The 26,398-nt window shown below is 31.7% G+C and overlaps 1 protein-coding gene across 1 annotated transcript; it reads left to right on the top strand.

The window, feature by feature from the left end:
• The first annotated feature begins 802 nt into the window (after positions 1-802).
• On the top strand, positions 803-23,959 carry LOC143224059 (uncharacterized). The gene is made up of 9 exons (XM_076452522.1): positions 803-838; positions 1,963-2,202; positions 5,812-5,877; positions 12,941-13,017; positions 14,168-14,310; positions 16,711-16,868; positions 17,399-17,497; positions 21,749-21,866; positions 23,949-23,959. Exons 1-9 carry the CDS (start codon positions 803-805, stop codon positions 23,957-23,959), a joined length of 948 nt encoding a protein of 315 aa, XP_076308637.1.
• The last annotated feature ends 2,439 nt before the right edge of the window (positions 23,960-26,398 follow it).

The following is a 26,398-nucleotide window of genomic DNA, read 5'->3' as shown; positions in this document are numbered from 1 at the left end:
GATTATAATTGTCAGGTTTTATAATAGACAGTGGTATACTGATGTTTTAGATTATATTGTCAGGTTTTGTTAACAGACAGTTTTAAACTGGTGTTAAGTTATCTTGACAGGTTTTGTTAACAGAGAATGTTATACTGTTGTTTTAGATTATCTTTACCAGGTTTTGTCAATACTGATACTGTTTATATTATTACCATGTAATTATCTTACCTTATACTATTTACACTAACACAGTGTCATCAGCATACGTGATACTGTTTCTACAAAATAGAGTAGAAATCCATGAGTCCTGTACTTTAGTTTCTGTAGAATAAAGAGTATTGAGTTTTCTAAGTGTAATTTCTATAAAATGGACTAAATACATTTAGCTTTGTACCTAAACTTTAATATGTATACAGTAAGGACTGTTGAGTCTTGTTTTATCTCTTCTAGAGTGTTGTTTCTATAGTAAGGACAAGGTAATGTTAAGTATTGTAGTTTCTGTAGTATGTACTAAGGAATGTTAATTTACAACAAACGTTGGGCTTTGTATTTATGTTTTGTTTTGTTATGTAACAGAATATAGGATTGCTTAAAATAATCCTTAACATTTCAGGAGTAAATTGATAAATATTTGATTCGAAATGGTAGGATTTCTTTTACTGAAAGTGGTTTAATGTGTTAAAGTGTAGTCATCGGAGAGTACCACTACTTTTTATAATGCTTCAATTTTATTTTCTTTCAAGTGAGTTTTGAGATCGTCACGTGTATAATGTTTAAATTAATTAACTAGACACAATTGTCATAGTTATCATTTGCCAATATGCATAGAATTACAATTGATGTCTGCCCACCAAGGGTAACGAAACCCGGTTTTTTAGCGTTATAAGTTAACATACATACCGCTGTACACCTAGGAGGCAGTTGTTTATAGGTTACGGAGTAAGGAATTATGAGTTTAATATTTCATGTTAAGTTAATATGGTCTACGAAATGTCCCTTTTTGTACTTGTTGTTTATACGGTATATTTCATTATGTGATGAATTTCGTGTTTAACTTCTATCGTACGTAGTAAGAAATATTGAGCATTTTAATATAGTTTCTATTGTAGGTAAAAATTTGTTGAGTGTACTTCTTACTGTGGTATAGAATTTTAAGTCTTGTATTTACGGTGTGTATAATATAGAACGTTCGTTTCTTCAGTATGGACCAAGGAAAGTTGAGTCTCGTTCCTATGGGTTCAATAAAATGGATTGAAAATAATAACTATTGTATTTATGTTTTAATTGGTATAGAGTAAGGAATATTTAGTTTAACTGTGTGAAATTTTGTTATTGTGTTTCTTCTTTGTATTGTATGGAGTAGGGAATGTTGAGTGTTATATCTACTGTTTCTATAGAATAGTTCACAGTGTTGAGTTTGTACTTATGGTCATGACGCACTTTCGTCATGATGAGTTTTCTATTAATGGTTTTTTGTTGAAAGGAGTAGAGAACACTGCTTCTTGTACTTATGGCTTCTAAAGCATGCAGCAAAAATATTATTTATTAACAGCTTTTAGAGTGTGAAGAATATTTAAACTTCTACACATAGTCTTTGTCATATGCCGTAGTTTCTTAACTGTAGTAGGAAGCTACGAGGGTTAGATGGTTGTAGTTAGACTTTAAATTCAGTTACAAATAGCTTTATTTTAAATTCATGCCACTGGATTTCACAAGCCACTAGTTCGAGAAAGTTTAAAGTTAGTATAAGGAACTGATTCAGAGTCTAAGATTCAAAACACTAAAAACTCTTTAATTCAATATATTAACATATTTGGTTACATCAAGGTTATGAATTATCTTGAAGATTTTCACTATTAAATCTTTTAACTTCTTCAATTTGAACATGTAACCATTCTTCAATTTAAAGCTCAATAAACATGCTAATTATTATGTGTTTATTGATTGCTAATTTTTAACTACCAGTGCAATTCGTTTCAGGCTATTATCGGTGGATCACCTCAACCAACTTGTCAAATGAAACCCAAAATTTTACTCAAGAGATTTTTTGAGCCAGGAAGCCCTGGGCAAGCTTATTTTTGTAGGCTCCCTTATTGGCTTTATCTTCCAAAGTTTCCAGTTTCTCCAGTTATTCATGGAGTATCAAACAACCATGGACATCTCCATAGAACCCCGTTCAGGAGTTATCTTTCCTGCAGTCACCGTATGCAGTTTCGAAATGTATGTGATGTTTTGGTACTTTATCTTATTTACCGTAATAACTCAAAGAAACACACAGTTTTCAGTTAATATTATTTGTTAGTAAAATGTGCAAGATAAATCTGAAAGTCATCACATCAGTGGCATTTGGTATTTCTTGTCACCACAACAACTGTTGACGAATAATTCATATATTTTCAACAGTATACACAAAGAAATAATTATCATCATTTATTATATTTATTCGTTAGAAAATTTCAGAAAACTAAAAGTAAAACATACAGACATATACATAAAACTTTGTTGCAAAATATTAATAACGTCAATAGAATACTCTCGAATATCATTAAAATTTGACTCGTACTGAAACACTACTTGAGTAGAATATTTTATTATTTTAAATCTCATATCCGTGTAACTACTTTTCTACAAAATACAGTACTGTCTGTTTTATGTCCAAGTTACTATTTATCTATATAAATACAATAGTATTATCTCTTGTATGCCCACATACACTTATCTACATATATATTACAATACTGTCTGTATGTCCATATAACTCTTCCTTAGAGTACTGATGGATCTTCACCAAAATTGGTTTGGAAGGCTCATAAGGTTAATGTTAGTGGTACATACTGATTTTCAGTCCTGCATTTTCCAAATTTTATGCGTGTGTTTTTTTCGCCGCTACTTGGCCTCATGTTAATGAATATTAAACAAATCTGGCACCAGGGTTTGTTGTGTACTGCCATTAGGGTTTAATGTGTACTGCCACTAGGGTTTGTTGGGTACTGCCACTAGGGTTTGTTGTGCACTGCCACTGGATTTTGTTGATTACTGACACTAGGGTTTATTGTGTACTGCCACTAGGGTTTGTTGTGTACTGCCACGAGGGTTTGTTGGGTACTGCTACTTGGGTTTGTTGTGTTGTGCTACTGGGTTTGTTGTGTACTGCCACTAGGGTTTGTTGGGTACTGCCACTGGGATTTCTTGTGTACTGCCACTAGGGTTTCTTGTGTACTGCCACTAGGGTTTGTTGGGTACTGCCACTAGGGTTTGTTGTGCATTGCCACTAGGTTTGTTGTGTATTTGCAGACATGTGCAAACTTTCGGTTTTACATTTTGTGTGTTGCAATTTTTATGGGATTTTTTTTTTTTTTTACAATTACGTGTCAGTTAAGTAATATTTCATGTTATTAATTAACCTTTCAGTAATTATAAATTTACCTAACTTTCGTCCAGGGGACGTGTTCTTCAACTTGCTTTTAACACAATAGATGTCTTATGATAATAGATATTGTTTAATAAATAACACCTACAAGTCTAACATTTTAGTTTGTTTATATTCTATATTCTTAGAAATGTGTAGGAGTTTATTAAAACCAAAAATAGTGTTCAAAAATTGAAACATTTTAAATACGAATAATATCATTTAGTGATGTCCTCTTTAATGTCCATAAACGTGACACACAATAGCGAAAAAAGGAGACACATAAAGATATATTTACTGCCACCTAGCAACATGAACAACCTTCTCTTTGTTCTTGCCTTCCCCGACTATACGTTTCATTTGTTTTACTGCCCTCTACCGGAAACGTTTGTCGTTTCAAACAAAAGATACATTCACTGAGGAAAACAAACAAACAACAACAAAAATCAACATATCCAACACAAAAGTTTCAGAAGAGCATTAAATGCAACAGGATGTTTGTACTTGTAAATTTAATTATTAAACATATTTTACAAGATAACAGGTATTATAGAAAAGAACATCGTCGACTTTAATTAGTAATTGAAAGTATTAATGCTGTTAGTTAATATTATTACCGATATATTTTTATTTTTATAGATTGTCTAGGCAGAATATTCATGATGAAATTTGATTGAGTAGACAGCAATTGTGTAGAAGAATTACGTAATCGTCCATGATGGTTGCCTGTCATAATGACTTAATAATGTATCCTCTGGTGACATTTTGTGGAACTATGAGATCACCACTTTTGGTTACTTTATCGCTCCCACCTCACATCCTTCCCTCTATAATCTGTCAATACAACAGCCTGTTATATAAATACAACTTCTATAATTATGTTATACAACAGCTTATATAAAAGCACCCTCTATACTTATGCTTCAACAATGTCCTGTTACATGAAAAAAGTTGTATAATTATGTGTCCATAACAGCCTTGTACATAAACACACGCTCTATAATTATGTTTATACAATAGTCTGTTAGAAAACACACCCTCTGTATTTATATTTCTACAACACCCTGTGATATGAACACATCCTCTATTAATTGTATTTCTAAAAGATCTTTTACAAAAATCACATATCTAAATATGTTTCATCAACAGCCTATTATATAAACAAAACATTTATAATTATGTTTATACAAAAAGATGTTGCTGTCTATTTCATCAAATTCCGTTTTCATCAATGCTGCTTTCACTCTCAAAAAACTGAAGCCTAATTCTGCATAACCGACATTGACATGTATTAATATCATTGATCTGATTGACTTCCTTGTTTTACCGAGAACAGTTTTATGGGTGGAATTTATCAGACAGCAAACTAAAAAAAAAATACGACTTATTAATGGAAATTTATCATTCGTGATGAAGAGAAACCCAATTGAAATAAACATGTATTTCAAGACGATTTGTATGGGTATTAAAACCTTTATTACAATAAAGCAGAGAACAACGTTTCGACCTTCTTAGGTCACCTACAGGTTAACAAAGAGAGAGTTTGTAATCAAGAAAGTTTATACTTGGTGATTCGAAATTACAGATACAGACAGATTAATAAGGATATATAATATCAATAGGTATATACAAGGTCAATAAGCATAGAATCTGTAGTTCTTAATTTTATCTGATGAATTATTCGCAGAATGGATGCATGAGTCCACATGGACATTTTTGTCATGTAACAATACAAGGTACAAAACGGATTTTCCTTTGGTCTGTAAATTAAGTAAAAAAAATCATAACATCAGGGACTCTAGTGACACAATCTTACGTTGAGACACATTGATTGCCAGTTAGGCTTAGTAACAGAGTGTATATGTAAAACAACATTTACCTTTTTAAAATATGTATAAATGACTTACTTTGTGAAGTTATAGTACAAAGTCAAACTACTGAAACAGATAATTATAATTTCTACAAGTTATTTAAGTCTTTTTTTCTGAACTATTTACCTATAAATACTCATGGAACGTAGTGAACTAATGAACTAATATCTTAAACTTATCGTGCTAATTAGAGTCATGAAAAAACAGGTAATCGTTTCTGACTTCATGATGGTCTAGCAAAGTATTTCTAGAAATTATGTAGAACAATTACGTAATCGTCCATGATGGTCGACTGTGATGGAACCTAATAATGTGTCTTCTGGTGACACTTTGTGGAACTATAACGTCACCACTTTAGGTAATTTCATCGTATCCTCCCTCATCTCTCAAATGATCGACATGTGTAACATCAGGCAGGTGCACCCTTATCATTTTCCATTATTTTTCTTTTACAATCTGATACCACAGAAATGTGATTCTATTGTACTTAACATTTAAGAACAATGAGATTTTTTCATATTCTGCTATATGTTGGAAATATTAATTCAGTTTATTTCTAGGTTCAGAAACTCATACGACGAAATTTGGAAGGCTCTTCGAAGAAATTATATCGAAGTAAGAAAATCTCTTCTTATACAATTATATGATTTGTCTATATATTTCATAGTAATCAAATTTTAACAATATTAAAATGTCACATTTTGTGTGTTCTAGTGGAAAATACTTCTTACTTAATGCTATTAAAATGTACTTAAATGCATCGAGGTCAAATAGTCGGAAACGAAACCTACTAGTATACAATAGTTTTTTTCGATCTCATCAGGTATTGTAAAACAGGATATTGGTTGAAAAATAACTGGATTAATTTATTTTTGTTATTAAATTATTTATTTGTTAAATAACTGGATTACTTTAATGTGGTTATAAATTACTTAATTGCTAAAAAATCGAATTAATTTTATTTGGTAATAAATTGCTTATTTGTGTAGAATTAAGCACAAAGCTGCACAAGCTCTGCCAACCAAGGATATCTAAACCCTGTTTGCAGTGGTGTGAGTCCATTTGTACCACTGGATTAACTTGATTAATATAATTTTGTTAATAAATTTCTTAAATGGTTAAATATATCTTAACTAAAAAATATTTGTGAAATAGCTTCAGTGAATGACATTTTATCGACGGTGGAAGTCAAAAGGGGCATATCGGGTTTCAATATCTGTGCTATGTCTACAGCTCAGATACAGGGTATCGATACCCGTGGTGGGCAGAACACAGACAGCCCACTTAGTAGTTTCCTGTATATAACAAACAATGGGTTGCTAATACTTTATTTTATTTCCATCTTTTGGTACATTTACTAACTAAACCAGACACATACTTAGAGCTTGAGTCGTAAGAAACTAAAAAGTTCATGGCAGGTTTGATATCTGATCTCTTGCTGAAAATATCTACCTGAGAATCACGACTCTCCACCTCAAATCAAGTACTGTCTGCTTTATAAACTTATTTTAATTTTAAATTATAGTTATAATTCACATATACTTTATCTTGAATAATATATATTTTTATTAGTGTGTAATTACGATATTAATACTTTAACGGTAAAAATAATTCTTACTGGCACCGCTAATAGTATCAGTTTTACAATAAATTTGATTTCACTACCTAATAGATAAAATAGGATAATTCTATATCATTTGAATATGTTTAAGATATCTAAATTTGTTGTACTTCTTAAACGGATGATTAAATCCTCTTTAGCAAATCGTGCTCTAAAAGTTTCACTACGAAAATGTTATTTTATAAATCTCGTACAGATTTATGGAGAGGACCTTTACATAAGACTCTATTACAGATATATGTGCAGAAGACCATTTTGTAATAATATAATAAAACATTATACACAGGAAAATTACATAATAATCTAGTACAGACGTATAGAGAGGACATTTACATAAGAATCTACTATAAATGTATAGAGACGACCTTTATATATTCTCGTTAGATTAACTTTATATAATAACCGATGTGTACATAGTGTACTTTCACATAATAATATAGAACAGATTTAAAGAGAAGACCTTTACATAACAATCTATTTTATACGTACAGAAAGTACCTTTACATTATGGTCTAGCACAGATCTATTAAGATAACCTTTAAATAACAATCTAACACTGATATATAGAGAAAGCATTTATATAATAATCTACTACACATGTATAGAGAGGACTTTAAATAATCTACTATAGATTTATCATGTACATGTACATAATAATCTCTTACAGATGTATAGAGAGCTCTATACGTAATAAGGTAAAAGAGGTTTATATGGAGGAATTTTTACATAATAATCTGGTACAGATATATAAAGCAACTTTACACAAAAATCGAATACATATAGATATAGGAGACCTTTAGAAAGTTATTTAGTACGGATGTATAGATGAAGTAATTATCTAGTAGAGTTGAACAGAGTGCCTTTACACAATAAAAAAAGACAGGTGTATAGTCGCTTGTACATAGTAGTACAGATTTATAGAAAATAATTTAACATAATAAACTAATATATACGTTTAAAAAGTATCTTTACATAATAATATGTCACAGAAGTGTAGAGAAAATCCTTAAACAATACTCTAGTTCAGTTGTGCAGAGTACCTTTACACAATAATCTAGTATCGATCTATTGAGAGAGCCTTCACATGATAATTTACTCGAGATATGTAAATGATCTTTAGATAATAATCATTATATATGTATACAGAACACCATTACAAAATACTCTAGTACAGATCCTTTCATTGAACAGTTGTTATCTTCCTTTTATTCCGGAAGACTTTAATAGACATAATCCCTCTGGAGAGATGCTGATATTGATGAGAGAATCTCTCCGCAGAGCATATGCTCTAGGATCACAACCTTTCTCTCTCCGATACTGGTGTTTACGCTTATTTTCATTCACATATTCAGTCTTTTACTGGTATTTAACTTTCGGTCTGCTTCCTATCATTTTGAGAGAAACTGGCCATGGTCTATGCCACCTGACCCGTGTGTCTCGGTAATGTCTAGACCAAGCCAACCGACCCTCTTTTACTGCTCTCTCGGAACTTTATCCTGCCATCGTCTGTAAGCCATTAACAGATGGTTGCATGGCAACAGTAAATTATTGTATTGTGGAAGAAGTTGCTCAATGTATTCGTAAAACCTCGTCGGTAGTGTAATCTTGCATGTTAAATGGCACGGTTGGCTTCAAAACAGGCCTGGGATACCTTTTGTAGATATCCCACACTTTTGAACGACATTATGCTTCAGCGGGCACATGCACGTACTCGCAGTTAAGACGTAAAAGCCAGAAGGAATATTGAATTAAATTCACAACCAGCATCTCTTCTACTACTCGTTCCAAAGTCAAATGAGACAAGACTCGGAAGGTAAGTTGACAGTATGATTCTGTCCCCCTTCCAATGTTGTTCCCTGATGGCCAGGAAGTTGCTGATGTCCAATGCAACGCCGATACTCTTGGTGAAAGTATTTCCTGGGTATCTGGTGCTTCTACTTCATCTTCCACTTTCTCAGCTATCAAGACTCCATCAGAGAAGTTGCCTGTTTCCTTTCGGACTGATCATCTGCATGTGCATAATCTTCTCTTTACACTAGTGGAATGAATGCAAGCTTGCTCTTCATCGGTCTGGCGGTACATCAGTCTGACCTGATGATATACACTATGAGATGCTGCGCCATCTCTCTCCTGCTTCTCCTGCTATTCTTCTGGTTGTTTTTAACCAGATCTAGCAGGAGAATGTTTATTTTGATTCGTGGCGCCAGGCTATTAATCTACCTTTCTCTAAGCCTGGAAAGGAACCCAAGATTTCTTAAAACTACGGTCCAGTTGCATTGGCGAGCTGTCTCTGTACAACCTTACAAAGGATGGTTAATGCTTGTCTTGTTTAGTTCCATATTACGTGGAGGTATGGCATTTTGTGAGATGTCACTCATATAGGTGGCGTGGCCATTTGCCAATTTTTTTTTTTTTTTTAATGGGCAGGCGATTCTAACTTTGTGTGGCTTTGACACTTTCCGGTTCTCTCCTGAAGGATCATGGAATCTGTCTTTGTCTTGAACGTCACATTTTTCTGTATAAAGATTAATTCCATCTACATTTGCAAACGGCCATATCTCCCAACCCTGGATCAAATATAACATTACACAAATTATACTATTTATACCAACTCACCAAGGTCTCTACTGGCACCGGAATTACTTCACATTAATTCTTACCCTGTTCTTACTGATATTCCAAACTGGCTGGCCCTTGTATTTTGACATCTACTTCTGTCCGGTTCTTCTGGGTACCAGGCCACTTTGGCATTCACGGGAACGACCTTGCTGACTGTAGATAAATCTATCTGCTCTTGTGCTGTCACTGCCGTGCCTTTTCCATACATGGACTATGGTCCTGTATTCAAGACTCGGGTCCGTACCAACGTGCAATCGACTTAGAGTGAGCAACGTGACAACAAGCTTTTGTAGACAAAACCCTCTATTGGACTTTGGCCGTTTTGTTTCCGTAACAATGAGAAAGAGGATACTATCTTAACTAAACTACGCATTGGTCACAGTAATTTTTAACTCATCGTTTTCTTTCATCTGGGAGAGATGCACCAGTGTGTGATCTGTGTGACACGCAAGTCACAATAGTCCACATTTTAGTTTAATGTTGTCGTTACGAATCGGAAAGTCAGCATCATTTTAAGACATGTTTTATCCACAAGTTTACCCTGACGCTGGACAGACAATGCCATTGGCGATGGTGACACAGTTCACTTTACAAATATTTTCATTTTTGAGGTTCATTAACCTTTTTGATTCTCTTTAATTTTTAAAATAAAAAGGACTTTGTTTTAAAATGATCTCTTTTACAAATTTTGTTTGTTTTTGAATTTCGCGCAAAGCTACACAAGGGCTATCTGCGCTAGGCTTCCCTAATATAGCAATGCTAAACAAGTGAGAAGGCAGTTAGTCATCACAACCCACCGCTAACTATTGGGCTACTCGTTTACCAACGAATAGTGGGATTGACCATTATATTATAACGTCCCCGCGGCTCAAAGAGATTCGAACCTGCAGCCCTCAGATTACGAATCGAGCGCCTTAACCATCTGGCTATTTACATATTTTAATAATTATAGTTCATTTTTAATTTTTTACCGGTCGTTAAGCGCAGATAGCTTTACCACATGAAACGCCAACCAACCAACGAACTTTTGTTTGAGAGTTATAATGATACAAACATTCTCATGAAGGTAATACACAGATCAATTGTAAAAGAATGAGTAAAATCTTTACTTCAGATTTATTTTTATCACAAGTTCTTCTCTGTCTTGTGATTGGCTGTGGTGAGAAGCATATACATTATTTATTACATCATGGAAGTTCCATGTGATATCACCGAAGGGGGGTCCAGCTTAAGCTGACCTTCATTGGTGTTTGAAGTATGTAAACTTTTGGACTAACGAACGTTCCACATATTTATTTTGACGTATTCTCCATTTTTATATATTAATTTAACTATATTTCGATTGATTTTATTATCGTGTATAGAAACGTGACATTAATTGTTTGACAATCTCCTACATCACTCTGATCTTCTGTGGTTTTGATAATCTCAATCAATCAAATAACATTGTATCCATCAGCTGGATCAGAAGTTTACTTCGCAAAGGTGTTAACCTGATGGAAGGTTGTAATCACAGATATTGTACTTGGTTTAAAATGACAACTGAAACAGTGTAAGGTTTGTTTGATTAAAATTTAAAAAAATTAAATACCAATCATTTCACTTATGTCAGTGGGAGATGCTTGAACACAAGTGACTAAATTTTGTTACGTGTTTACCGATTAACGTTTCGTTTCAGTATGGTCCTAAACTTTTGACCAGCTAGTATTTAGGCTAATTTCATAGTGTAAACATTTTCCCTATTAAATGTTAAAAAAAGTTTTTTATTATTATTTTCCCTTTTCTTATTTTCATTTTTTGAAGCTCTACTCAAATAAGTGGTAGAGTCTAACAACACAAAATGCATATATTTTCTTTATGGTCATTGGCCTTATGATTTTCGCCAGCAATATATATTCATTAAGGATGAATATAGTTCTTTTATGCTACACAACATCGTGAGATATTAACGTGTTTATGGCCGAAGACAACGCTAGAAGTGTAGTGATAAAACAATGCACTTCAACCTTTAAAACTAGGATCCGTAAAAAAATCATATTTAATTAGGTATATTTTTATTATTTCGTAGCATTACTCTAATGAGATAGTCTGACGAGACAGTGATTTAAAATAATCAAATTATTTTTCAATTTCTCCTTGGGAACACATATTTCCTAAAGAGCAAGTTCTCAAGGAGAGAAATTATTATGTAAACAAGCATGTAACTTCAATGAGAAAGAATGACTCCTGCGTTATAAAGTAATTAAATATTTTTATTTTCCCAGTACAAGTAACTAGAAATCTTTGTAGAGTGTTAAATCTACAGTTAGGTGGTAAGTTGAAAGGTTTAGTGTTACATGATTTTATTTTTGTCATAATCTAACGGGAGTCTGATTACATAAAAAGCTGATACGTTAACGATAAAGTTCATGCGTTGTCATGATATTGATATAAATTTAATTATCCGCTACAATCGATAGTTCATGTATATCTTTAATATCTTCTGCAATCTGCAATGTTTCATGTACATCAATATAAACTGAAATACCTGCTGCCATCAATGTTTCATTATATATCTATAAAAAACAGATTGTATATTAACAGGTATTAACCTCATCAGTTCACCTGAAACATTGAGGTTTGGTTAAACGTTAAGATCTGTAATCAGTAACACAAGCTTTGTCATTCACGAGTATTGTTGGGTGCGAAATATTGAGGAGTATTGTTTGTTTTTTGAATTTCGCACAGAGCTACTCGAGGGCTATTTGTGCTAACCGTCCCTAATTTAGCAGTGTAAGACTAGAGGGAAGGCAGCTAGTCATCACCACCCACAGCCAACTCTTGGGCTACTCTTTTACCAACGAATAGTGGGATTGACCGTCACATCATAACGACCCCACGGCTGAAAGGGCGAGCATGTTTGGCGCGACGGGGATGCGTTAAGGCGTTCGACTCGTAATCCGATGGTCGCGGGTTCGAAATCGGTCGATGGGTTCGATAGCCCTCGAGTAGCTTTGCGCGAAATTAAAACCAAACAAACTATTTACAGCGTTATAAAATGTGTTTTTAATACCAAGATAAACTGTTCGAGACACAGTTCGTATTATCCATACACTCATTAGGCTAAATGTTATTGCAATGTTTCGTAGTCTTATCATTTCATATACACTGGTTTTAAGTTTCACGAAAATAAACAAATAATAGGTGAAACCAGACTAACTTTATAACGTCAGTAAAGGTACATATTAATGGTATCATATAAACTGTGTTATTTTAATTTCATGTTAATTCGTATTAACAACTTATTATGGACTTTTTCAAGTTTGAAAATATCATCAATAGTTTTAAGTTGTGTAAGAGATGTCTATATTTTTTCTTCAAAACAATATAATATAAAAATAGTTGGAGTGGAATGTTTGTAGTTTATTTTCTATAAAACCCATTCATTTTCTTCTTTAGGATATCAACATGACATTCCTCAAGAAAAGTGGATTTCAACTGGAAGATATGATACCCAACATTGATCCTTTTTATATGTATGTTGCTCTCTATATTTAATCATTACGTACAATATTAGTCTTAAAAATAGGCTTTTAATGTATAATTGGTTTTCACATTAAGAAAGTGTAGAAGCGAAAGTTGTTATCATAAAAGAATCAATCGTAAATATTTGTATGTTCAGACAATGTTGTTGAGAAACGTTATAAAATATTTCATACAGTATATCATGTTGTACTGTATATACTGTTGTTGTTTTTCACCTTTCACGTTAATTCATCTTCCATAAATAACTAGAGGTTGTCTAAAACACCAGGTAAGAAAAGTGAACCTGTAATTCTGAGGGATACAGAAAGTTCATATTGTTGAATCTTATACAGTCAGTTATTTGGGCTGATGTCCAATGTATTGGTGAATAAAATAAAATCCGATGGACAAACAAGATCTTCACTGAAGAGTTCAGCAAATATTACACTTGATGGAACCTGTCCTTGTATTTAGGATTTGATGCACCAGGAGTAATTTTATAACATCACTGTTCGTTGACCAACAAACTAAATTGTCTTTGGTAATAGTGTACTTTTTGGAGTTAATTCATGGAATCAATATAAATATTTTCTGAAAAAAATATGTTTAAATTTCGTCATTTTAGAGGTTGTTGTCCAAATTAGAACACGATTTTTGAAATTTCGTCAAATATTACACCTATCAAGTGATCGATTCCGTGGTTATCTTGTATGGCAAGTTTATCGTGAAACATGTAATATAACATGAAAATTAGGGTTGTTTTCTTTTCCTCTTTCGAACAATCGCCTTGTAAGCCAGGATATACACTTGTGCTTCATGTTCATTATTATTTGTTCCTTTGGCTAAGAATGAGACTTATTCCATTCTAGTTCACTGTAAATCTATTTATTTTCTTATTAAACAGCAACCTTGAAAATGTATATTCGGTACACCTATTACTTTGTAGTAGAATAAATAAAGTATATTATTTCGCACCAAATGATTTGAAACGAACTCGAGAAGTCTTTACAAAATATTTTTAGTCATGAAATATTAACTAAAAGTCATTACCAACACAAACAATAATGAGATAACTACAACTATAACTTTTATTTTTATATGAATTTCTGTCTTGTTACAAATAATAATTATAAAATATTTTTTGTTCCCCACTTACGGCAGGTTTGATTACGTAACCAGTTATTTTGATCCTGTTTATGGAAACTGCTACTCTTTCAACACAGCATGGTCTGGTGCTGAAATACGGAAAGCATTTGTCAAACATAGCCAATCTCCGCATCATTCTCCGACTCTTAAAAGCAACAGTAAGTATCCGTACATATTGTTGATAGAAAATATTGTTTATTTTCAAAAAGAGTATTGTTATATTTCAGATCGAGACATACAGATTAAAACGTATACATAGATACAATTTGTTGATAAAAAATAACATTCACATTCAACCACAATATTGATCGCTTTTATGTTTTGATACGGAGATAAATAGAATGAGAGGAGGTAATAAAAATATTTGTCAATATCACTATGCATAACGGTCATTAGAACAGAAAACGTAAAGAAATCTAATTATTTGAAAACATAATAATTGTAAAAGAGGTATCAGTCATTATCATTGAACCATAAGGATCCTTTCATGAGTTAACTAAAATATTATGGACTCACAACTCTAAAACAAGAAAATTTATCCCACACGGGGAATAAAGCGGATAGTCCAGCGTGGTATTCTCTAAAATAAGCAACATGAAGCATGTCAGAGAATATAAATAGAGAAACAGACACATATAGAATGACGTGGTTCAAAGTCCAGAACTAGAACTAGTCACGACAAAAATATACCACGGAGAAAGACAGAACATCCATTACAATTATACATCACAAATATCTAAAAAAAATAAAACTAACATAAGTACCTAAATGTGAACTGTATTTTGTTACATATGATAGCAACACCAAAACGCTCTTTATTGGAAATAAATTAAAAGTAAAATCACTTCAAGGGAACATAAAGGTTTGATGATTAAACATTAGTTCAAGTAAGTAAAGCAGATTGTTAATTTGACAACCAGTTCAACGAGCTATAAAATTTTATTTTTTTTTACCAATGTATACAAGGAAGTATAATAGCTTGTTTATTTTAAAATCAGTTAAAGGATTACAGTCGCTAGTTGATTTAAAAAACAGTTTCAAACGAGTACGACATAGAATTGGTTTCACAATCAGTTCAAGGAAATATAATAGTTTTTTGGCTCAACAATGAGTTCAATGGAGTAAAATAACTTGTTTATTTCAAATTCATTTTAAGTGATTATAATAGCTAACTTTTTAACAAGCAATTCAATGGAGTGTAGTAATTTCTTGATTTATCAATCAATTCTAAGAAGTTTAATAACTTGTTGATTAAAAATCATTTCATTAGAGTACAATAACTTGTTGATTTAAGAAAATACTTCAAGGGAGTTTAATAGATTCTTGATTTAACAATTAGTTCAATGAAGTACAATAACTTGTTTATTTAACAGTCGTTCAAAGGAATATAATAAGTTGTTTATACAACAATCAGTTCTGTGAAGCATAATAGCTTTTTGGTTTAAAAATAACTCAATTAGAATAAAATAATTTGTTCATTTAACAATTAGTTAAACGAATATAGTTTCTTGTTGATTGACACTGCACAGTTATTCCAGAATAAACAGCCAATATTTCCAGATTAAACTCAACTGATGTATAACACTACTTTTAGTTTCATCACTGTATCTCTACACTTTTCCAGTTGCGACAAACGTATACATTTATGACGACACCGGGAAATCTTTTTTTCCGCCTGCAGTAGTGTGGTGCAAATTCTCTTACGATTTAGGGGTAGTAGGGTGAGAAAGTCTGCTCGGAAGTTTGCACTGTCCTAGAGCTTATTGATATTAATTGATGACTGTACAGAGATGTCAATCTGTACCCTGATGTAATACCAAGTGTCATTGCAGACAACTTTACATTGCTTTAGGATAACGTCATATCTTACCATTCCAAGTTATTCATGAATTACTTAGGGATTGAAGTGGAGTGTCCACCAATTTACCGGACTTCTATCCAGTTCAACTCGCATGGGACCAATTGTAGAGACGGATGAGTTGTCGTGTCAACCCTCTTGGCAGAGATAGGTGCCTGCGATAAGTTTTAACAGATATATAGAATGTCATACTTCAAGGCTACAAAATAGAAAAGTGAAAAGAATGCCCAGATGTTGTCGAGGGTTTATGTAAGCTCTAGATAATTGTAGCTATTACTCGAGGTTAAAATGTAAACTTTAGTTTTGTGTTTCTCGTGTTTTTCACAGTAAACAGATTCGTTTTGACGATTGTTTCATATATTTAATAAATCTATTGGAAAACGAAAACTTAAAATTTTCGTCGAGAAAATTAATGATTTTTTTTTGTTTTTAATATTAAACGTTGTTGTTATCTTCGTGGGGTTACAGAAGTGATGAGTACATGTTAGGTTCGTTGTACAATAATGGGGGGGAAAACGGTTATGAGTATTATCTTTTGACTTATGTTTAACATAACAAAAATTCAGAAAATTTGGTAAAATGTTTATATCTGTTTTGATTAAATATTCTTAATTTTGCATGAGACTAATGAGTGACAACGAAAATTTAAAATAAATAATTTACAAGAATCGAAAGACAGAATCCAATTTTATTTTTACAGGTTTTAATTTATTAATTTACCTACCAGTAAAAGATTTTTCCGTGACTCCGACAGCGTTAATTACTTTCCACCCACCAGATGTGGCTCCGAATGTTCACAACTACGCCAATAGATGGATTCTCAAACCGGGACGCTTGCAACAGTATTTTTTCACTCAGGTATAAATAAAAACGGACTAACCTAACGTGAAAAAATCATTTTAAATTTTGCTTTTTATTTTTTATTGTTTTTACTTAATAATATATGTAGATTTTTCTTTAAACAAGCTTTTCATACTTTAATGTAAAATAATTTACTTCAATATCTTTGATAGATTATTATATAGCACAGGAAATATTTTAAACAGTTCCAAGTTACAGCTTTTACAGTTAGTAAAATCTATTTATTTTTTGTGGTAAAGCACCAAATTACACCATGTGCATTTAGTCTACCACTTGTATCGAAACTCGGTCTTTATCATGTAAAATACGAAGATATTCTATTGAGCCAGCGAGGAACGAAAAAAAGAAAACAAAAACAGATATAACGTTTCTATAACTGATGCGAAACGATATACCTGATTATAAAATTCGTTTTTCTTTACTGTAAAACAGTAGTGTGTCATATAATAACACTTGCAATCAGCAAATAAACTCAAATCTAAACTATTAGTTTAAACTTTGTTTACAATATTCTTGTGATTAAACAGAAAACATCACTGATGCTAGAACCACCGTACCAAACGAACTGTACAGACTATGATAAGATTGGTACAACACCAGCAAGACCAGGACTTTTGGAAGAAAATGTGAGAATGTTTTTGTTTTTATAATAGAACTGTAAAAATTTTTCTCGCAATTCTTACTACTAGCTTTCGGTGAAGGAAGTTTAATAATTATGTTTGTGTTACCGTTAGCTTCTAATGAATAACATTGTTAATGTTGAACATGTTGCTTTACAATAAGTTTATTTATATTTTGTGAGAAACGTGACGAGAATCATCTATTTATATTTAACCTCTTCCACACCACAGTATTAGTTAAAAAAACAATAACAATATAAGACTAAATCTGACCGTTATAAAATATGTACGTGTGTTGACATTGTTTCAGTTGTAACTGATTGTTGTACTATAAATGTTTCCTGTAATTAAAGATGACCAATGAGTACTATTTTAATCCTCTCTGTAATCCTTTATTAACATGAGAAACGGACTATTCTATGGCGACGTCAAGATATTCTTAAAAAACTGTATTTTTAGAAGCATGTTGTGTGGTAACATGAACTTTCTTTGTTTCTAGTTACTTAAATCTTCAAACTTCATTTGATAACATGAAACTCATTCAATAAAATTTAATAATTCTGATGACATTGATGAAAATAACCTTGAGAAAATAAGTCGGCAAAAATGTCCTTAATAACTTTCCAAACTCATATTTCTTCGCTCGAGACCATAATTTTGATAAGTGAAACTTGTTTGTAAGTTTAGTGTTAAATCATGTATTAAATTAATTTTTTTACAATGTCATTAATAATGCCACATTTTATAATATATTTAGTACTCGAATGGTTACTTGTAATTAGAATGTTGACGTTGTTCATCTTTGTAATGGAAGTTAGGTTTAGGGATAACAAGAGATATATTAGTCCACCTGGGCTACGTTATCTTCTGAACTAAATTAAAACTATAAAGCAAATAAATCAAGGAAAATGTTGAAGCCAGCATTCATGTATTTATCAAGATTTATCTTAAACGATCTTAAATTTACTGTCTCTACAACATCTTAAGGGAACCCACCATCTTAGAATAACAAAACTGTCTTGATTGAAGATGACTTCTACGCTGCCAAAATTTACATTTGTGTCCTATAATTCACACCTTTAGATATGAAACAAAGATGATGCATCAACAAATCAATTTTCATTACAATCTTAAACACTTCAATCAGATTCACTCTAGTTCTTCCTTTTTCAGATAAACAATTTGGGAGATTTCTTCCTCTCTTCATTTTGCAACCTCTCCATCCAATATACTATTTTAGAAATCCTCCTTTGAGTACTTTCTGTTCAATCTCCTTTCTGAAGTAATTGAGCACAATACTTCAAATCTCGTCTGTACAATCGCATTATAACCTCTTGTATTCAATATTTCTCTAAATACAACCTAAAATCCTGTTTACCCTACCACTAATAACAACACACCTCTTATAGGGCTACGAGTATGATCGACTATTACATCCTGATCCATTTCTTTTATAACACCGTTAAAGTTATTCTAGGCAAAATTATACTTATACTTAAAATTATGAAAACCCATATACATTATCTTACATTTATTATAATTAAAAACCATTGTGTCATTTATTTCCTCAAGTCATTAAATGATATAAATGTTAAATCAGCTTCATCCTCTTCACAGCTAGAAACACTCAAGATCTTAATATTGTCTGCAAATTTAAGTTATTTATTGAACATTTTTTCATCTATGTTATTTATATAAATCAAAAAGTACAATAGTCCTAAGTTGAGCCCTAAAGTACCTCACATGGGACACTAATCTGGTTTACGTGAACCCCATTTATAAAAAGCCTCTACTTTCTTTCATCCAGTCACTCTTCTCTCCAAGTTCCTAACTTATCTCCCGTACTTAGAAAGATATTTTTTACAAGCCTCTTATGTGGCTACCTTATCATATGCTTTCTGTAAATCCAGATTAACTAAATCTATAGCTTTATAGTCATCTATATAGGCAGTAGCTCTTGCAAGATGTGCCAAAAGAATTGTGAAGGAATAGTTTCCCTGAGAGAAACAATATTGAGCACCTAATAAAATGTTACAATTTCTGATGTGCCTTTCAAATTATCCTTTATTACTTTCGCAAACGTTTTCCACAACTGAAGTAAGTATCGTGGGTTAATAATTACTGGGACATATTTATCACCTTCTTTGAAAAGAACAGTGAGATTATCCAACTTCCAAACCTCTTGTGCCTGCTTTCTATTTAAGGACTGACAAAAATTGTTGTATGTGGCTCACAAATCCGATCTTTAACCTTCTTCAAAACAGCTTGGGAAATATTATCTGGCCCAGGAAATTTATCGTTTTTAAAACTTCCTTATTATGATAATCTTGTTTGATCTTTTCCTATCAACTAATCAAGGTAAAATCTAAAAAAAAGCAGATATTATTTATGCAGCCATTTTATAACCATAAATTTCAAGTCTTCTATTATCATTTCTCAAAGATTCTAATATTTTGTTTATTCATAGTTTAGTATTTAAAGAAATTATTGCTGTTAATCTTTTCATCTTCAGTTAATTTTTTTTCCATGTATCCTTTCATATATCCTAATTATGTTTTAGATATCCTAATTATGTTTTAGATATCCTAATTATCTTTTAGATACCCTAATTATCTTTCAGATATTTTAATTAACTTTTAGATATCCTAATTATCTTTCAAATGATTCAAATTATATTTATTTCCTCTCATTTTATCCCTTCGTGTTTGTTACTTACAGCCACTTGTTTTTTTCAGTAAGGAGCATCTTTACCTTCAATATTAAAAAAAACAAAAATCTTTGAACATTTCCGTAATTTATCAGTCTTAAAATTCGCAACAGATAATTCTTGTCTGAAGCTTTCTTTTTAACTTTCTGACAAAAATATTGTTATTCTAGATCTCTATACCCAGCAAAAAATCAAACATAATATAGAAATAACTTGATCAGATGTTCTTCAGTTTCCATCCTCTTCTCGTCTAATCCTATATTGAAAATTAATAACAAATCGAAACTACTGTTATTTATAGTAGGTTTCATGACAATTGATAAATAAATTCATCTTGAGCAGTTGCCAAAAAACCTTTCTCGCTCGTTGTTTGACTCTATCAATTCCCAATCAATATGTCTGAAATTAAAATCATGTAAAATTATGGCTTCATTTGTTGCCCAAATATTAATTTCATCAGTTTCATCCGGTGATATGTTACGAATTCCCACAAAAAACACATTTCTCTTTATTCTATTTCCTAAATAGACACCAAAATGTATTCACTCTATTTGCTACTATCTTTCTTACTCTCAACCTAAACAGCTTGTAGCTCACAGTTTACATATAGAGCTACATATCTCTTTACTTTCGTACACTGTTCCTATTAAATAATCTATAACAATACATTTAAAAAAATGTTTGTCATCAGAATCATCTGTGGTCCAACGTGTTCCAGTGATTAATATTATATTAAACTCATCCATTCTTACCAGTGATCTAAAGTAATCTAGTTTATTCCCTAAACCTCTACCATTACAAGAGTAAAATTATGTCTGTACTTATAACTCTTAAAATTAATCTCAACGTTTTCGATTTCTTATTATTTTTGGATTTATTTTATCTTGACCCTCATCAGTGTCTAGTCCCAGTTTAAAACTTCTCTCACAGCTTAGTAAATAGCTTTAGAAAACAATCCATCCTCTACCATATTTAAGTGTAAGCCATCCATTCTAGAAAAGCTCCTTTCTTTCACTGAACTGATCCCAGAAGTACAAATAGCCTATCTGATCATCCTAGCGTACTAACAAAACTTGGAATTTAACCCTAGTAACCCACTTATAGCTTCATATCCATAATTATTTTTCATCAGTATCCCTGACAAAATTATGTTATATCCCTTTTCTTTAAATATCTGTATCAACAAAAAATTTCCTTTGTTATAGCTCCCTTTGTAATATATGTTGTCAACGAATCATTATAAATATAACTTCCTTATCATCCACATCCTTTTCTGACCCTTTCTTTTCCTTCCCTTTAATAGATCCTCATCTGCAAAATCATACCTGTCCATTTGTATCAATTTTCGAAATTTCAAACAGAGTCAAAATACAGTTCCACCGTCACTTCATATCACTTTTGGTTGTTATTAATATTGAAAATTGGTTTAACACATTTTACTTAACGCTCAGTAAATTTTAATCTTACACTAAAAATAAAAGTTATGACTAACTTTGTAAGATATTAATTGTGTATGTGCTAATCTTGTTTTTTTGGTTCCTTTTTTACAGTTGTGTGAAATGGAATGTCTCGAGAATGTAACGTTGGACGCATGTGGATCTGTATGTCCTCAGACGTCTCCGTTTACACTGGAGTCTAAAATCAAAATGGGAAGAAATGCACGATCGAGTAAGATAACATATTTCTTTATTAATTGTTACCAACAAAACTACAACGAACTATTTATGTTCTGTTTATCAGGACTTTCTAAAACTAATTTTTAGTGATATAAGTTAAGAAACTTGCCCTCAAGCTACTATGTAGTGGTTAGGCTTTTCAACTTTATAACTACTATGGAAAGATGATTTATTGTTACAATGGTACAATATAATTGCTGAAGTACTGTCTAGGTGGCCCTGTAGTAGAGCTGAGTGTCATGCAGATCACAACTGAGGTTCAAGTATGTAGAAAGATCGAAATACTTCTTGCACTAAAACCTAATATAGTTCTCGGACATTTTACACACATACGCATCTTTATATATATACATACATACACACAAACAAAACGAAAACAACATTATAATAAAACAAAAAATCAGAATTATTTTCCTATTCCCAATACTCTTCGTTAAGTCATAACATCTAAATATCTTAGGGATGTCAGTTGAGGTAAGGAGACGCTTGAATCCGGTTCGTCTCAACTCCTATTGCCTTTTGCTGCTTGTAGTCAGTTGTGGGAAGGCAGTTACCCTCAATAAGTAGAAGTAACCTTAAATTACATTTAACCCACACAAAAATTCTAGGATTTAAAAAATCCCAACATACATACTTTTTTTTTAGTACAATAAAACAAAAAGCAAAATATATTATTACAGTAGAAATTGATCGCCCTTTGTTTTTACAAAACCTCCAACTTATACTTTTCTATTTAATAATTAGTCAGATTAAACTGAACTAAAAACTTCAATAACTCGAACCTAATTCCTCCTTTTGAGGCAAGACGAGCTGACTGAAGTTGGTCTTTCTGCCCCAGTATATAGAAGAAATATCTAAATAAATTGGTCAGTTACCGAGTGTTATTTGATGTAACTATCGCGCCCTCTATATTCTTCAACAAGGTAGTTTTCCCGAAAGAAAGTTTAATTTTATTTTAATTTCATATTTATTATAAAATGTATGATCGTTTTTTTAATACACCAGTTCTAATAACCACTCACTAAATTTAAATTAGAAAGCGCTGAGCATAGTCTTATCTTTCAACTTTGAAGTGTTAACGAAAAATTTACACCCAAATAACTAATGAACTTCGTTAACCTTTTTAATTTTCTCCAATTTTTTCTTTAAATGTATTTCCCTTATCTCTTGTTTGTGGTTAAATCTTCCTCTTCAATCTATGGAATGTCTTGTGATTCCTATAATTATTTCCTTGGATTACTATTTCATTTTACTGAGATACTATTTTATTAACGAGCAAGTTTATGTTCATTATTTTCCTACATTTATATTTTTAAATCTTAACATCTCATCTTATCCAATCAAATAATACAAATGTTTGATTCACTTACGTAATTTTATCGTCCTGAAAAGGATGCTTATTTTACAACAACTAAATATAACAAATAAATGACTCACTGTTTATCAATACGTTTGTGTAGAGAATTCACTCACAGATAAAAAATTTTTTTTCAATATATCTTGAGATCACGTGATGTTTAGATCATCGTCTGTGAGGTACTCGTCACGTGGTCAATCATACAAGCAGTGTAGACAATGACATGTAATGTCTTTAGACAAACAGAATTTCAGACAAACATAATAACTTGTAAATGAGATGGCTATCATACATACTTAACAAAATAATTTTACTGTATAAGCATCATAGTTTAAAATCCTAATTAATTAACCTTCTTGCAAGTTATATTAATTAACACACAGTCTATAAGATTTATATAGTTTATAAATGATGTTCAAGAATCTGTCAAAGTTCAATTTAATTATATCATGTACTTTAATTCTCTCGTGTTATAATTTCTACAGACTCAGAAAATAGAATTAACAGATATGAAACAATATTACAGTAACAAATAAAAATCACTTTTACTATATTTAAGATCATATGCCCTCGAAAGAAGGCTAATTTTCATACTTATCTTCATAAGTCACTTCGGTTTGAAGGACTTTTGTCAGTAACAATTATTGTTGTTACTTCCTTATCTAGGGTATTTTTTTTACTAAGTGTTTATTGATAAAACAATTGTGCTGCTTTCAGATCATCATTAAATCTAAACACCAATTGCATGTTGATAAACCTTAATGTATCATCATGATTTGATAGACGCCTTCATCTCTACGGCATATCCACCTAGTTTGGCGCCCTCTCTCCATTTTAACTTGTACTAACAATGCATCCTATAGCAATCTTCAATGAAGGTAATCATGTCTGATGACAACATCATCTTCCCCACACTTGTTCCACCCTTCTGTGGCTTTGTCTGCCAAGTAAAGGTTAATATTTCTAACATACCAATAATTATTTTTTAGCCTGATTCTTTTATAACTCGGTATTTACTGTCTCATTAAGGACGTCTGCCGAATACGTCGCAATAACAGAAGTTGAAAAGTTTTTATTACACATGACAATTCATTCATTATTATATTTTGTCCTTTTTCACGTCTTACTGCTACAGTATTGTTAGAAAAATTCAAAAGGGCTTAATGAGTTTAAATAAAAAACTTTATGATGTACTACAGTGTATTAAAATGTTATTCACCTTTTTCGTTCACTGGATCTCTTTTGGAGAGAACAATTTTTCTTTTGGCACAATTTGTCAAGATGTTGGACGTATTGATCTTGTACTTTTATTTCTTTATTGAATTTCACGCAAAACTACATGAGGGCTGTCTGTACTACCTGTCGCTAATTTAGCAGTGAGAGACTAGAGAGAAGTCATTCTAATTATTCACAACCCACCTCCAAATTTTTGATTACTCTTTTAGCAACGAATAGAAGGACTGATCAAAACATTATAATGCACCCATAGTTGCAAGGGCGAGCAGGTTTGGTGAGACGGAAATTTGATCTCCTAACCCTAAGAACTTACTGGATGCCACAGTCTTGTAAACAATGACAAAGAATGGTCGATTGGGTATATGCCTTTTTTTTCTGCATGCTTTTGATTTTTGAGCCCAAATAATATATTGTAGAATTCACGTAACCATCGTTAAACCTTGAACTTTAAATTTGTAGAAGACATAAAATCGATTTTTTAGGGATCTAATCTTTAAATGTTAAAACAATTACGTGTACGACATTTCGGTTTGAAAACGATTATAAACTTAATTTATGATAAATTTTCTCATTCAAAATAACTATAATATTTCTCTTTAATTCTCTTAAATGTTTGTAAGATAAACCTAGAATAAAACTGTTAGATATACACGAATTTTCATTTATGTTAATACGAGAGTAATGAGTTAAGTATTTTACAGTCAGTGTTAAAGTTACTCATCTTTAGAAGCGATAGTTCATTTTACGTTTGCGTATTTAACTGTTTTTGTGTGGTTAATTACTTAGAAACTGGTGATAGTTATATTGTTGTGTTATATTTTTAGAAACTTCTGAGTTCATTGTTGTTTCAATTGAGTATAAAAGCATTCTAATATCCAATAGTGTGTAGTTATTTTCTTTCTTCTAACGAAGTGGAAATATATGTCAAAAGTTTAGCCAGATAATTATAACCAGACTGAGTGAGTTTATTCATGAAGAATATATATTGACAAATACCAAAGAGAATTGATCAAATTTTGTCTTGTATTGACAGTAAAGAAGAATAAATCATCTTGTTAAACTATGCTCTAAAGTAACTTAAGCAATTTGTGTGGATGTTGATGAAAAAAGATACATTTATAAACTGTGGATACAACTGCAGTAATCAACATATATCTAAATATATAGTTTTAAAACAAGTAAACTGTATGGTGCTATTAAAGTTTGTCGTCAACAAGTCAAAGATATCTGATGTAAATAATTGGGTAATACAAAAAGAAAAACTTACAATGACGAGCCAGTCAGGATCTACAATGGTAAATGACAGTAGAAGCAGGCTTAAACAACAGCGACAAATAGTATTTTATACACAAAGCAGTAGGAATAGCAAAATAATGTAGAGGCTTTAAACACACAAGTAAACTGCCCTAACTTATTTTGATAAGTTGACAGAAAGAACAATCGACTTCGGCTTAATGATATTGATCTAAGAGAACGTGTTAAACAACAGAGAAATATCAGTAAAGAGAAAGAAGAAATTAGAATTGAGGGAATAAAATCATATTTTCAAAAAGAAATTAAAGAGAAAGATTGAAATCAGAAAAGATAAAACAAATTACCAAGTTCACACAGAGAATGAAGTCAGAATCAATTACCCAAATTTGAAAAGCAGAAAGACGAAATTCGTGGTTTTCAATAGCGGAACGAACAATTTGCTCAGAATCAGAAAAGTGAGACAAAGGCGAATGAGCTGTTTGTTTCAACTTCCTTCTGACAGTAAAATACCTTTTTAGTTTGTGCAGGCAGCCGTCAAATGGTTCCGACAGCTATGACAAGTTAAAAGTGGCCATCATGAAAGGCTATGAACTTATCAAGTGAATTGTTTTCTCGAATTTTAACGAAGTCATATTGACAATGAAGAAACTGTATTTCAGTTTTTTACACATTTACAT

Source organism: Tachypleus tridentatus, chromosome 8 (assembly GCF_004210375.1).
Source record: "Tachypleus tridentatus isolate NWPU-2018 chromosome 8, ASM421037v1, whole genome shotgun sequence".
Classification (NCBI taxonomy): Eukaryota; Metazoa; Arthropoda; class Merostomata; order Xiphosura; family Limulidae; genus Tachypleus; species Tachypleus tridentatus.
This window is presented reverse-complemented; position numbering and strand designations above follow the sequence as displayed.

Coding starts and splice junctions, on each gene's coding strand:
- LOC143224059 (XM_076452522.1), top strand. CDS start 803: ATGCATAGAATTACAATTGATGTCTGCCCACCAAGG. Junction 2,203..5,811: donor ACCGTATGCAGTTTCGAAAT/GTATGTGATGTT, acceptor ATATTAATTCAG/TTTATTTCTAGGTTCAGAAA. Junction 5,878..12,940: donor TTCGAAGAAATTATATCGAA/GTAAGAAAATCT, acceptor TTTCTTCTTTAG/GATATCAACATGACATTCCT.